Here is a 12946-nt window from a genome sequence, read left to right on the forward strand (position 1 = left end):
AGTATTCGTACAAGAACCAATTCAAAATAAAACTTCATATATTTATTTTATGAATAAATTTTAGGGGAAGAAATAATTAATCAACATTCCTACATATTTTTACAGTAGATTTTGCGTAAATTAAAGTTTATTACTTTTAATGTTAACCTTTTATTTCTTTTCTTAAATTGGTGTTGTACGAATACTTCTACACTGTATAACACATCAATAATAATATACATGTTATACCATTTTAGAAGACACCTTTATTCAAGTTGCAATTCATTTTCTATATCTGTGAAAATATGAATTTGCATAAACATGCGCAGTCTACTAATGCCAATAGGTCATCGAACAAAACGGTTTTGAATATTTGAATTTACACGTAGGCTCTCTTTCCAGCCTACAATACCTGCATAATTCCTAATTTAAATACATTTACGATAATCAATCAGCTCACACTGTCCAATATTCTTATGTCTACTTAGGAACTTATTCGATATTTCAATTTCCGTCTAATCCTAGACGCTGGTCGTTATGTTTATCGTTTTTCAGGCTGATTTAGCTAAAATCGAAGACGCAAGAACCGCAGAAGTACACAGACACGCGAGTTCCGCGCCAACGGAATCGCTCAATATCGAAACGCAGAGGCAAGAAGAGCCTAGCGAATCGAAGATACCAGTTACTCCTAGGTGTGAGAACCACGATGACCATTTGCTGACGTACAAACCGCTCACTCATCGTCCTCAGATCATCGTGAAGTCATTCGACATGCCGAACATTGACTGCGACGACGAAGAGGTCGAGAGAATAGTGATAAAACAAGAGGCCGAGGAAACTGCGTACGAGGATTACTCGTACAGATGCGAAGCCACCTCGACGACGGAGAAGCCAAAGTGCCAGGAGTGGATGAAGAGGCACTCGGTGGAAAAGTCTCACCCTGGGATCGAGAATGTGGTGGAGAAATTGAAGAAAAACGCGGCCGCAGCTATGCAGGAAGCGATACCTCAGAAAGTCGAGGACATAAAGGACAAGAGCGTGGATGGTCTGCGTTCGAGGAGACACTCCGAGACGATGCCGAGAAAATTGGAGAACGGCTTGAAGAAACACATACTGAGGTCCTGCGAGATTGCTCAGTTTATGGAGCACCGTGAAATTCCAAGAGAACCTGAGGTTTCCTCGACGGAGGCAACGAGATCCGCGTATAACTCTCAGGATCTCCCCAGGTATACGGCAACGAAAGAGAACGATCCGTGTAGTTCTCTCGCGAAGAAACACGCTTTGCCCAGAGAGTACTTCCTGAACGATAACAATAACGACACCAGGAGCAATAACAACAATATCAAGGCGGTCGATAACGAAGAGTTGCTCGTGAAGAAGGAAAAGACTTCGTCGTCTGCCGTGTACGAGACGAGAGAGGCGAACTGTTTTGACAGCGACGCAGTCACCCCGAAGAAACACCGTAGAATGGAAGTTACAGACGAGACGTTTGCCTCGTCGTCAGACAATCAAAATTCCAAATCGAGGGCTGCGATCAGTTCCAAACAGAGGCCTACGGTTGACATAAGCGGGTTGGAGCTATTGTCGAATAGTATCGAACAACTGGAGCAGCTGAAACCGGACGCCCAGGTCGCCGCCACAGCAGCCGATCTTGAGAAATCACCTATTAGAACTAAGCTGATTTCTCCGCCAGGGGAGAGCAACAACAACAACAACGTGGACAGTCCGTTGGGGTTGTTATGCGCTCTTGCGGAACAAAGGTTTATGGAGGAGGTGGTCGATAAGGTGCCGAGGAAGCTGAACCTTGACAGCTCTGAAGAGATATCGCACGCTGGTAGATTGTTGCTGAACTTGGGTAGATCGAGTCATCCGGAGAAGGAAGGGAAAACGTTGGACAAGAGGAAGTTCGTCCAGTCGGAGGACGAGAACTATGACAGCTCGAAGAGATTCAAGAGCGGCAACAAATGCGAGGATGAAGAGTTCAAGTGTGACGCATTGCATTACGATGAAGAAAGCGATACGAGCAAGCAATACGAGGCGAGGTTGCAAGCGAACAATATAGTAATAGGGGTAAAGGAGGCAACAAGAAGAAGCATCGATTTTTCTGAAAGAAACGGTGTCAACGTAAACGACGAGGATGATCCACCGCTGAAGGACGATCCCGCTGGTGGAAATAGACCGTGCATAGATTCAGATTATGAAAGAATCGATGATTTCGAGCATTACGATCGCCATTTTAACGAGTGTCAGATGAATGGTGCTTACTACGAGAGAACTATGGAAGGCAATTTGTCGGACTCTGATTTGAAGGTGTACAGTCAAAAAGCGTATGCGGAGGCGATGATGCAAGAAGGTGTCAGAGACGTGAAGAGGAGACTCTCCGCGGGAGAGCAGCGCGATTGCCACGATTACAGGAACTTGCAAGCGAAACTGGACGCGAAAAAGTTCATCGCCCGAAAGGGTCACATGGACAACGACGCCGATTGGCCGAACATGGATGCCATGGAGCTGGATATGAGGGTCAGGTTGGCTGACATTCAGAGGCAGTACAGAGAGAAACAGAAAGAGTTGTCTAAGCTAACTCCGAAGAAAGATGAGAAGAAGAGTCCTGGCAGACCGCGAAAGAAGAGCCATTCTTCCAGGTGAATTTTTCATATGAGACTTTCTTTTCAATTCTTTCGCTACTCGAGAGTCTAAGGAGGGCTCTCGTTCAAGAGTTTTATAATTACCATACTTTAGTACAATATGCGGTCTCACCATTTAACTGGGAGCACTTAAAAAATTGTTCAGGGCAAAGTTAGGCTATTCGAAGGATCGAACATAGCGACAGAAAAATAATTGTTTGTGAGGTCGTTCTTTGAAGATCAAGATGCCTCTAGTTCTGTGTTAATACAGAAGGTTCATTACTTGACTGTGAATGTTTATGCATTTATGACAAATGCAAATATGATCAAATCCATGAGAATATGTAGAAATGCAAAAATATAGAAAATATCAACAATAATATACATGTTGTGCCGTTTAGAAGATAAGACATATGTACTTTCATTCAAGTTTTATTCAATTCTTTTACTGTACTTGTGAAAATATGTATTTGTATTCGCAAATTGACATTCGCAGTCTAGTCATTACTTTGAACCTCTACTATCCTCAAATCAGATTTATTAAAAATAAATACACATTTGGAGGATAGATGATTGTAACATTGCTAGAGATTATATAGAACATTATGTACTTTTATTTAAAAAAAACATTGACGACTTCGAAATGTTGAAACCCTTGACGTTTGGAAATATTTTCTTTCTATCGTAACATGTGCACCTTCAAATATGTAGTTTAATTTGATCCTGAACAATTTTTGTAGATATTCGTAGGCAATGGAGATCTTTAGGCTTACTCATGTAAATAATTCAGCTTTTATAAAGTACATTATATTGGAATTACGATACGATTTCAGAACACTTTTACAGTTAAGTACAAAATTGATGATATTACAAATTTAGTTCCTTGAGTACGATTGTTTTGGAAAAATTTACGTTAAATTACTATTAAATAATGGATATGTTAGTGAACAGTCATTGCCAGTAACAGATTAATTTTTCGATAGAGGCTATATTCAGTGAGAAGTTGGTATGCAAGACTGTTTATACAGCGTACACTAGTGATGACAGTCACTGTAGTAACTTCACGAAATTGCAAATACTTATTTACCACATCCACCGACTTTGTTGGAACTAAACTCGAATATAGAAAAGATATATTCCTTAAAAATATATTCCTTGAAAATATATATATTCCTTAGGTGTAGAGTGTAATTGATATTACTATATCTCTTCGTTTCGAAGGTTTATTAAGGTCGAGCATAGATTGTCCAAGCATATTAGAATGCCATTCATGATGTAATAAAACCATGTTATAATCACTCAAAAGGTTGACGTAAAAACAGGCATTTTTAGCTCATCTAGTAAATGCAATCCTTTGTATCAGAATCAAGAAGGTTTCTCTTTTTATTATAAAGTTTTAATTTGCAGAAATCACAAATGACCTCGAGAGCGTATCTCTTTGGAAGTCATTGTTAGGTCCAATCGCAATAAACTGTATTCTAGTACATGTTGAATAGTTAAGAAATTGGTAAGGAAGATTAACGTTTTATGGTAAATGTTCACAGTTCTGATCATGGGCCTTTGGCGTCGCCATCAGCGTTAGAGCGAATGCCTTCACCGCATAAATCTCCGTCACGCTCGCTCAATGGATCTCCACCACCGTTGACTCCCAATGTTCTTGCTATGCCGAGGTGTAACGTGAACTTGGTGAAACTGGGTGAGCCAAGAAGTCACATTAAACTGTTGGACAGTATACCGAGCATTCCTATCCCCGTTCCACCAGTCGCCTCGCCTATCACCGTTCTACCCTCGAGTAAAGCACCGCAAGACGACGATGAGAAAAGCACAGGAAGGGTGAGTTCAATTTCTGAATCGTTCAATTTCTCTATTACATTCACGTCACAGTCTGCGATAAAGAAACCTCAGTAATTCTGAGTAAACGAAGGAAGATGAGTTTCTTTCAGAAGGACGAAATATTTCATATATGTAGATTTTATTGATAGGGAGTCTTAAATCACTTAAGTTTGTATTTTTCATGAATCAAGATCATATGTGGACGAAATTTAGAAATAAAACACGCTCTAAAGTGAACATTTTGTTATCCCTTTTTTCTTATTTCTTGTACTTGATTTTATATTTGTAATATGATCTTCATTGATATACGATTCTTAGCAGTGTCCGAAATGTAGGACGCAAATGTGAAATAAATAAATTTGGGACGATGGACTCAGAGCTCCTTATTCAATCATATTTTTAGATCTGTTTGTTTTAATGACAAATTACTGATCAAGAATTACCTTAACATTCGGATTCATTGAAATTAATCGAAATATAGACAAGTAGACGTGCTTAAATTCATATCGTGTAAAATAATTCTAAATAAAGTACAACAATGCCAGGTAGTTTTCTTTTTTAATGTAACACAAAAATTGGAAGGGAATGGTTGTTATAAAGCTGCGTAACGATAATTAAAACTCCTCCCCACTTGTCGAAGTTAAACTCGAACTCGACATGCTTTTAAACAAACTAGATGTTCTAACAGGAAAAAATTCCGTGACAAATAAAATCAATTGAAAGGCCAGCTTGCAAGTGGAGTGAGGTAATCAGAAAAGCCATGCAATGAAATATTAATTGATGACATATTAGTTGATGGCATTCAAATCGATTATTGGAATTTAAATCTGATATTTTCCAATTCCAATAACTGTTTGATTACTAAGCTTTTGAAAAGTTATTACGTTCAGCTTGGCTGTCTTTGATTGGGAATTTCCCGGGTCTATTATTTCCCTTACCTTTTTAAATGATAAATTATATTCTATAGTTATAAGAAATAACAAAAGTACAACTTTGAATTGATGTGCTTTTGCGTGTTATAAAAATGTTGAACAAATCATTTTATGTTATACGATACATAAGGACTTTATGATTTTGTTTTTTAATGAAACACAAATTCACTGGAATATTGTTGATATTGTGATTATAATTGTATTTTTATTATAAGTTAATTGCAATAAAACATGCAGATGATGTTTAAGTTTCCACCATGACTATCCTGACAGATGTATTTTGTTAGTAAAGAACAAGATCCTAAAACCTCTTCTGGAAAACTTTATACATTAAAGAAGTTTACTGTGACATTGTTATGTAACGAGATCTTAAAGAAGTATCTTAATGAAATAAAATAAGATATTAGGTATATGTTTGACGAAACTCCTTTTTACGAAACATTTGCTAAAATACATTTAGTGAGAAATACGATTTAACATTAGAATCAGGTTGTTACACTGTTAAAACATCACTGATAGTATTTTAATTAAGGATTACGTTTCTTTTATAAAGCGATTTATACCATCAAATTAAACAAATTTCAAGTGTGGATTCTACACATTTTGTCCAAATTTAAACAGATGGGATACGATACGTCATCACCAGCGCCGACGGTTGCGAGTTCCAGTTCAGCTTCAAAGAAAAGGAAGGTCGGTCGGCCCAGGAAGCTGATGTGCACATCAGGAAGTGTCAGACATCTAACAGAGACGATAGTCGCGAAAAAGCCAAAAAGCAAAAGTTCTCTAGTAGGATACCTTTTGTCATCGAAAAACCGACATCTTCAGGCAAAGGTGAGTAATCGAACTTCAAGGCATGTTACCCAACTGTGTGCACACTGATTTTTATGGAATTTTCTACACAGACAGAGCATTGAAAAATATTAGACACGTAGATATGTCTTTTTATATGTCGAAATTCATATTTACAGTGACAAAACTTACCTTTGATGTTATAGACACAATTTTTTTGCCTTTATGAGATAAAACATTTTATACATTTTAAATGTTAAATATGCAAATAATTTGATTTTTTGGCGATTTCATCAATTCGTCGGTGATGCTACTGTAGCCAACAGGTTTTGTCTATTACCATTAATGTTTAAAATGTTTAAGTAACCAGGCACCACGTTTATTTTAGTACATTCTTAATATTTTACAATGTTTATGAAGATGAATAAAAATACATTGTTAATGTGTAGTAATGTTTTATATGTATGTAAAGTTTCGTTAAAATTAACGTCTGATGCCCCTCGTTAGACGACAGTGAATGTACAAGACTCTTTACAATAAAATCGTAATTTTCTTCCACAGTACGTGGGTAAAACTGGATATACGCCGCTGCCCTTCAAAACTGGGTTATCTTCGCTAAAATCCTCTTCCAAGGGTCATAAATCAGGAAAATCGAAACCGAAGCCTGCGAAACAGACGCCCTTGCACAGTAAGACTGTGATCAGCTCGATCATTGCGGAGAAAGCGAAACTGAGTCAAGAAGTGAAGTTGGAGAAACAGAGCAAGATGAAACCGAAACTAAAAGCAGAAGTAAAGGTGAAGACTTGGGAGGATGATGAGTCTTCTAGTGCTGTGGAGAACGTATTGCCAGAGTCTACTGTGCAGGAACCAGTGGAGGTAACACAAATAAAAAATAAATTATCAGTTTTCAGTCGTTTTTATAAACTCGGTAAAATATAACGTTATGGATCACAAGTATGTGGTTATTTCAAATACTGCGAACAAAAGAAAATTGTAGCTTACTTGTAGCTTTTTACAACATTAAACTTTGAAGGAAACACAGAGGGAGAGAATTGTAACACAAAGATGTAATTGAATATCGAATGATTAAGCTTTTAAAAGAATGCAATTTATTGTATGATATATGTATAAAAATTAAATCTCTTATAAGATTGATTGGACATAATAAATTAGGTCTTATTAACATCCATCAGAGATATAACACCAATGAACGTATAATAAAGACTGAAAGCTGATGTCCTACTTTTTTATATTTCAAACCGTTCTATTAAGATGAACAATACCTGAAATGTATAAAATTTTTTATCTTATTCAATTGGTCATGCTAAGAAATTAATTGCTCGTGCTTTAATGCACTCTGCTAAAGTAATATCAGAATCGTGTATCTAAGGTAATAAAAACAATGAGCTTTTTTCAACATAATGGATAACAGACATTTAACACGATGACTGCTTACTAATTGTGATTATTTTTACAAGACTAAAATTTGTTTTTCAAGACAATCGGAAACATTTATTATAGTACTTATTTTTGTGATCTTATCAAAATTCATGAATCCTATTTTTAAATTTATTTTCTTTAACACTTTGCCTTCAAAATTAATTTTTTTACTTTTTCAATGAAAATCCCCGAATCGAGGAACTGTATATGTGTTTATGTACAAAAAATGAAAACAAAGACAAATTATTTTGGTGTTAATGCAACATGTTTCATCGGGAATCGTTTCGTCCTAAAACAACGTGATAATGTTTCAGGAAATCCCAGCGGAGTTGCCAGAGCCAATCGAGACAGAGTCCGAGAAAAGCAGACACGAGAAGTCGAAGAAGAAGAAACGAAAGTCCAGTTCGTCGTCGCCTTCGCGACGCAAATCTACTGATCGCGAGAAGAAAGAAGCGAAACGCAGGAAGTCGCTTGAGTGCAAAGAGTGCAAGGAATGCGCCAAAGCAGCCAAGGCCGAGAAGACGGAGATCGTCAACAAATGCAAACTGACATCGGCACACTTGGACATTGATCAGCTGAGAGTTCTCACGGCGATGGGTGGTCTGTTTTACGCCGGAAGACTCAGCGCTGTCCAAGCACCTGACGTTTATGCGATCACGTTGGACGGCGAACGAGGCAACAGACCCCACATCCATTCCAGAGAGGAGATTCTACGAGACGCGGTAAATTAACAGTGATTCATTTCGTGTTTTGTTTCGCTTGACGTTTTTGTTTGAACGTAAATTTTCATGAAATAACGCTTCGTTTTCCTAGATCGTGGAGGTCTGTCCTAGTTCGACGAAAGAGTTACCACCCGGTACGAGACTCTGTGCTTACTGGAGCCAGCAATATCGGTGCCTATACCCAGGCACATCCGTCGAACCCACCGAACCTGACCCCGAGCTTGACGAGAAGTTCGTTAGCGTGGAGTTCGACGATGGTGACAGTGGAAGAATCGCTTTGGATGATATCAGGTTGCTGCAGCCTGATTATCCTGTCGTTGGTAAGTTCTTTTGTTTATATTAGACTTTTTTTTATCGCACGAGATTATTGCAGGAATGTTTGCTACACTTGCCATTAAGGGACTCTCTCTTTCTCAGTATCCATTCTTTACGCTACCTATTCATTTTATACGTACATCGTGTGCACTGATTTATTTATTTCGTTTATAAACGGAAAGAAACTTGCATTATGACAATATTAGCACGTCCACTGCCGGCCATAAGTATTAGAACACCTGCTGCATTTGTACAAAATGTGACGTAAGACGTTCCTGTTCCTGTGGTATCTGGGTATACAATCATTATTTAATATTCGCAACAGAATATTTTTTTCCGTAGATAAAACACATATTTATCTAATATTCGCAATAGAATATATGTTTGAACATGTAAAACAAAATATTTATTCAATATTAGGAATACAATATTTTTTGTACATATGAGATGAGATATGTATGTAATATTTGGAAGTATTCAGAATTACCTAGTAAATTAATTCTTCTAACTTTTCAAAAAAAAGTTCAAGTCATTTAGACCAATTTCAAAAGAAGGAATTGTATTTTAAAAAGTATCCGAATATTACTGCGAGTCACTATATAAGCCTAAAATATGAATCGGTTTAGCAAAGTCGTTTATGGGTAAGTGAGGAAGCAGGTTGCGGTTGTAGTTCGAAAATCGTGAGTTCGAATCCTGCTGGAGGTAAATAAAAATTGAAAGATTTGTTCGTCGTTTTTCATGAAATCTAGTTACAAGAAATAAATACAGTTAACTAAAATCTACCAACAAATAAAAGAAAATATATACAATTAAAATTTAATTTTTTTTAAAATCTCAATTTTACCGAGAACGTTCTGGGAATGTCCACATCGGACGTCCCAGGGACGTCCATCGAATGTCCACGCCGGACGTCCCAGGGACGTCCTGCGATGTAACTGGGACGTTCCAGGGACGTTCACAGGACGTTCAGAGGACGTTTGGACGCTATCTGGACGTCCATAGGACGTCCCGATCGTCAGTACCGGACGTCTTATGGACGTACATAAGACGTCCCTGTGCTATCTGGGTGTTCAAACACTTGGACTCGTTCGTTATAGTTTAGTTTCGTTTCGAGTGGTATTTATACACGACAACGATCATCCGAAGCACGCGTCAAGAATTTGCAAAGACTATTTAGATAAATTAGAAGATCGTAATAAACTGAAAATTATGCATTAATTAGCACAATCACCGAACTTCGATCACATAGAAAAAATGTAAGATGACTTTTTTTTACATTCAATCCACGCAGGATAAGTGTCTTAATGTTTATGGCAGGCAGTGTATACAGAATTTATAACAATTACTGTTTACAGCCATGATTCAGACCTAAAGATTTGTTAATGCAGTTTTTAAACGAACTCAATGAAAGGTCCTCGCTTTGACTACGGCTGTTTATTAGATTGCAGATTCTGTTAGAGTCATTATGAGCTAGTTTCGGACATTGTTGGTCACCGAGTAATTTTGCCGTTTAAAATTCTAAGTAGGAATATTAGATCTGAGGTTGCTCTTTTGTACTTAAATATATTGATTCCTAGTAGATCGTAATCATAGATAGCAAAATATCTATGGTGAAAATGTTTTTAATTTAAACATAAGTTGAACGTTTCTCTAAGAATTTAGTTACACGTAAATTCTAGACAAAAGCTTAACTACATTTCTAGAAAATATTAAATTCCCCTAAGCCAATGATACCTAACTTGAACTTCTTTTACTCTGACTTTATTATCATAATAACGACGTGTAAAAACGAATCCAGCCGCTTACAGAACATCACTCGTGGACTGTTTTAACTATTTAGCTATTCTTATATTCCTATGTATGGTGTATCTATAGTGCACAGGAAGAGTTCTGCTTGTCTCTACACTAGATCTACCAGTTCCAATTATCTTTAATAGCTATAGTAGGTGTAGTTGAACACTTCTGTTCCATTATTAGACGTTACTTTCTTATATCTTTAAAGTAGTTTTTATTGAATCTGTTTGCTGTAACATTCTGCGCTGTTAAAGTAAAAAATGTCACCTATGTCCAGGGTCGTCGGCTTCGTGCAAACTATCACATTGCCGCCCCATATTAGAACATGGTGCGAAAGAAGCACTTTTGATAACTATATTATGTTTATTATAGTTATCACACAGTACAGTAAGTACAATTTATTACGAAAAAAGCAAGAAAGATAACTCGATAGCAAAATAAGTAAATGCCCCTATTATCGATGGACTGGTGAAGTTGCCTGGATGAAATTGAGTTAAAGTACAAACTAATTTGGACCAGTTTTAATTATATGCTATTTCAATTATTTGTAAGGAACTTCCATTTATTTTTAATAAAAAATAATTCAAAGAAGGTCGTGTTTGGGCTCATTTTCATTGAAAAAACGCCACGAATCCATTACTAATGCTCTCACGAAGATATAATAAGAAATACAAAAATTATAATTTTCATTAGAGAACGAATAATTACATATTATATAATCGCTATCAATAGGCAAGTTGTTACATATCAAACGGGACGATTCTGTCACTTGAACTCGATATAAAAGTCACCTAAAAGCGGGAGTTACTGTATGTCTCGCAATATTAGGGCTAAATTAAATATTCAAAAACTTTAATATCCTGCACAATTTGTCCAGATTCGTGCATACTTAGTTTTCCTTTCGATTACAGAATACGATCCAAATCCCCTATTGTCACTGGGCAAGCGTCGAAGGCAGACGTCGGTATCTACAGAAGATAAACGCTCGTCCAGCAATAATCAACCGTCCACTTCGTTAAATGCGAACAATGCGATTCCCGCTGTTACCTCCACGACGTGTTGTTACGTTTCGTCGTCTGATGGACAGTCGCTGGAACGATACAAGTCCGATGACATGGATGCCAAGGATCTAGAAGAGTACCGTGAGAGGAAACGCATGAAGAAGAGGAGAAGAGACAAACTAAAGAGACTGCAGGAGGCCCAAGAGGGAAAGAAAAAGCACAGGAAGCACAAGTGTTGCGAAGAACACAGAAAGCACAAGCACAGGAAACATCGAAAGCATAAGCACAAGCACAGCCATCACAGCAGCCACAGCGAAGGAAGTCATATAAGGTTTGCTTCTTTAACTTGTATCATATGTCGCGAGTTAGTGATCATGGTACAGCCAGGAAGAGATTCTAGGCGGTAAAATACAAACCTACCTGATACTGTACTTATATTGGACAATTTAATAATGAACAATTTTTGGAACACTTAATTATTAAAAATATATTGTTCGACTTGAAGCACTAAAAAGGACAAAACGCGTATGTTTAAATGCCAACGTAATAAGGAGAATGTCCATTTGAAAATTTCGCAGAAAAAAAGACTCAAAGTCGTTGCTCAAATATTTCTCTTCGAAAATGTTTAAAACTGTCCTGTAATATTCATTAAAAAGAAAGAACATCATTTTTTCTAATTCAAAGATTAAGTGTTGTTTATAATTGGTTACAAGGGTAAATTGAAAACTTGTATTTATTTTTACGAATAAAATATTAGATTATTTCATAAGCCTATTTAATACAAACTTGTAGGTAACTTTATATAAATGTTACGTGTAAACATGGTTCTACCAATTTAAACGATATAACGTCTATCGCTTATTCTACAACTCGTTTCTTTTTGAATTTGATAAACGAAAATTATAACTCGAATGTTTTTAAATATTTTTTAGTAGTGGGGATAGCTGTTGCGGTCAGAAGAGCGAGGAAGAGATGGTCAAGGAACCAGTAACTACAGCAGAGCCCGAAGTAGAAGTCGAAGAAGAAACAGTAGCAGAGGAAGAAGTCATTCCAGAACCGATCGTAGAGCCCGTTCGCGAGCAGAAGCAAGAGAAGCCGAAGAAAGCGGACAAGAAGTCAAAGATGCGTGAACGACAGGAGTCAGTGGAAAGTCGAAGTAAAATGGCCGCGTTTTTGCCGGCTAGACAGCTGTGGGGATGGGCAGGCAAAGGTTATAGACGGCCGGGTGCTAAAGGAAGGGCCAAGAAGCAATTCTTCAAGGCGATACAGCGCGGCAGTGAAACAATTCAGATTGGCGATAGTGCCGTTTTTCTGTCGACTGGCAGACCAGACAGACCTTATATTGGTCGCATTGAATCCATGTGGGAAACTTCGAGTTCCAACATGATCGTGAAAGTCAAATGGTTCTATCATCCTGAGGAGACAGTAGGATGCCCGGCAAATCTGAAATATCCGGTAAGAGTGCGATTAATTGTCCAATAATAAATTAGGATTTTGCAAGATTTGTTGTGAAGTTG

General features: G+C 37.3%; 1 protein-coding gene across 2 annotated transcripts in view; it reads left to right on the top strand.

Annotated features, from left to right (window-relative positions):
* The window catches only part of LOC128873879 (uncharacterized), a 460110-nt gene that overhangs the window by 430012 nt on the left and 17152 nt on the right, over positions 1-12946 (top strand). For both annotated transcript variants that reach the window (XM_054117849.1, XM_054117850.1), the window contains 8 exons: positions 535-2621; positions 4148-4436; positions 5990-6199; positions 6719-7033; positions 7912-8319; positions 8411-8639; positions 11340-11760; positions 12362-12884. In XM_054117849.1, the coding sequence (XP_053973824.1) occupies positions 535-2621; positions 4148-4436; positions 5990-6199; positions 6719-7033; positions 7912-8319; positions 8411-8639; positions 11340-11760; positions 12362-12884 (4482 nt within the window). The remainder of the gene's footprint in view (positions 1-534; positions 2622-4147; positions 4437-5989; positions 6200-6718; positions 7034-7911; positions 8320-8410; positions 8640-11339; positions 11761-12361; positions 12885-12946) is intronic.

The sequence above is a fragment of the Hylaeus volcanicus genome, chromosome 3, assembly GCF_026283585.1.
Source record: "Hylaeus volcanicus isolate JK05 chromosome 3, UHH_iyHylVolc1.0_haploid, whole genome shotgun sequence".
Taxonomy (NCBI): domain Eukaryota; kingdom Metazoa; phylum Arthropoda; class Insecta; order Hymenoptera; family Colletidae; genus Hylaeus; species Hylaeus volcanicus.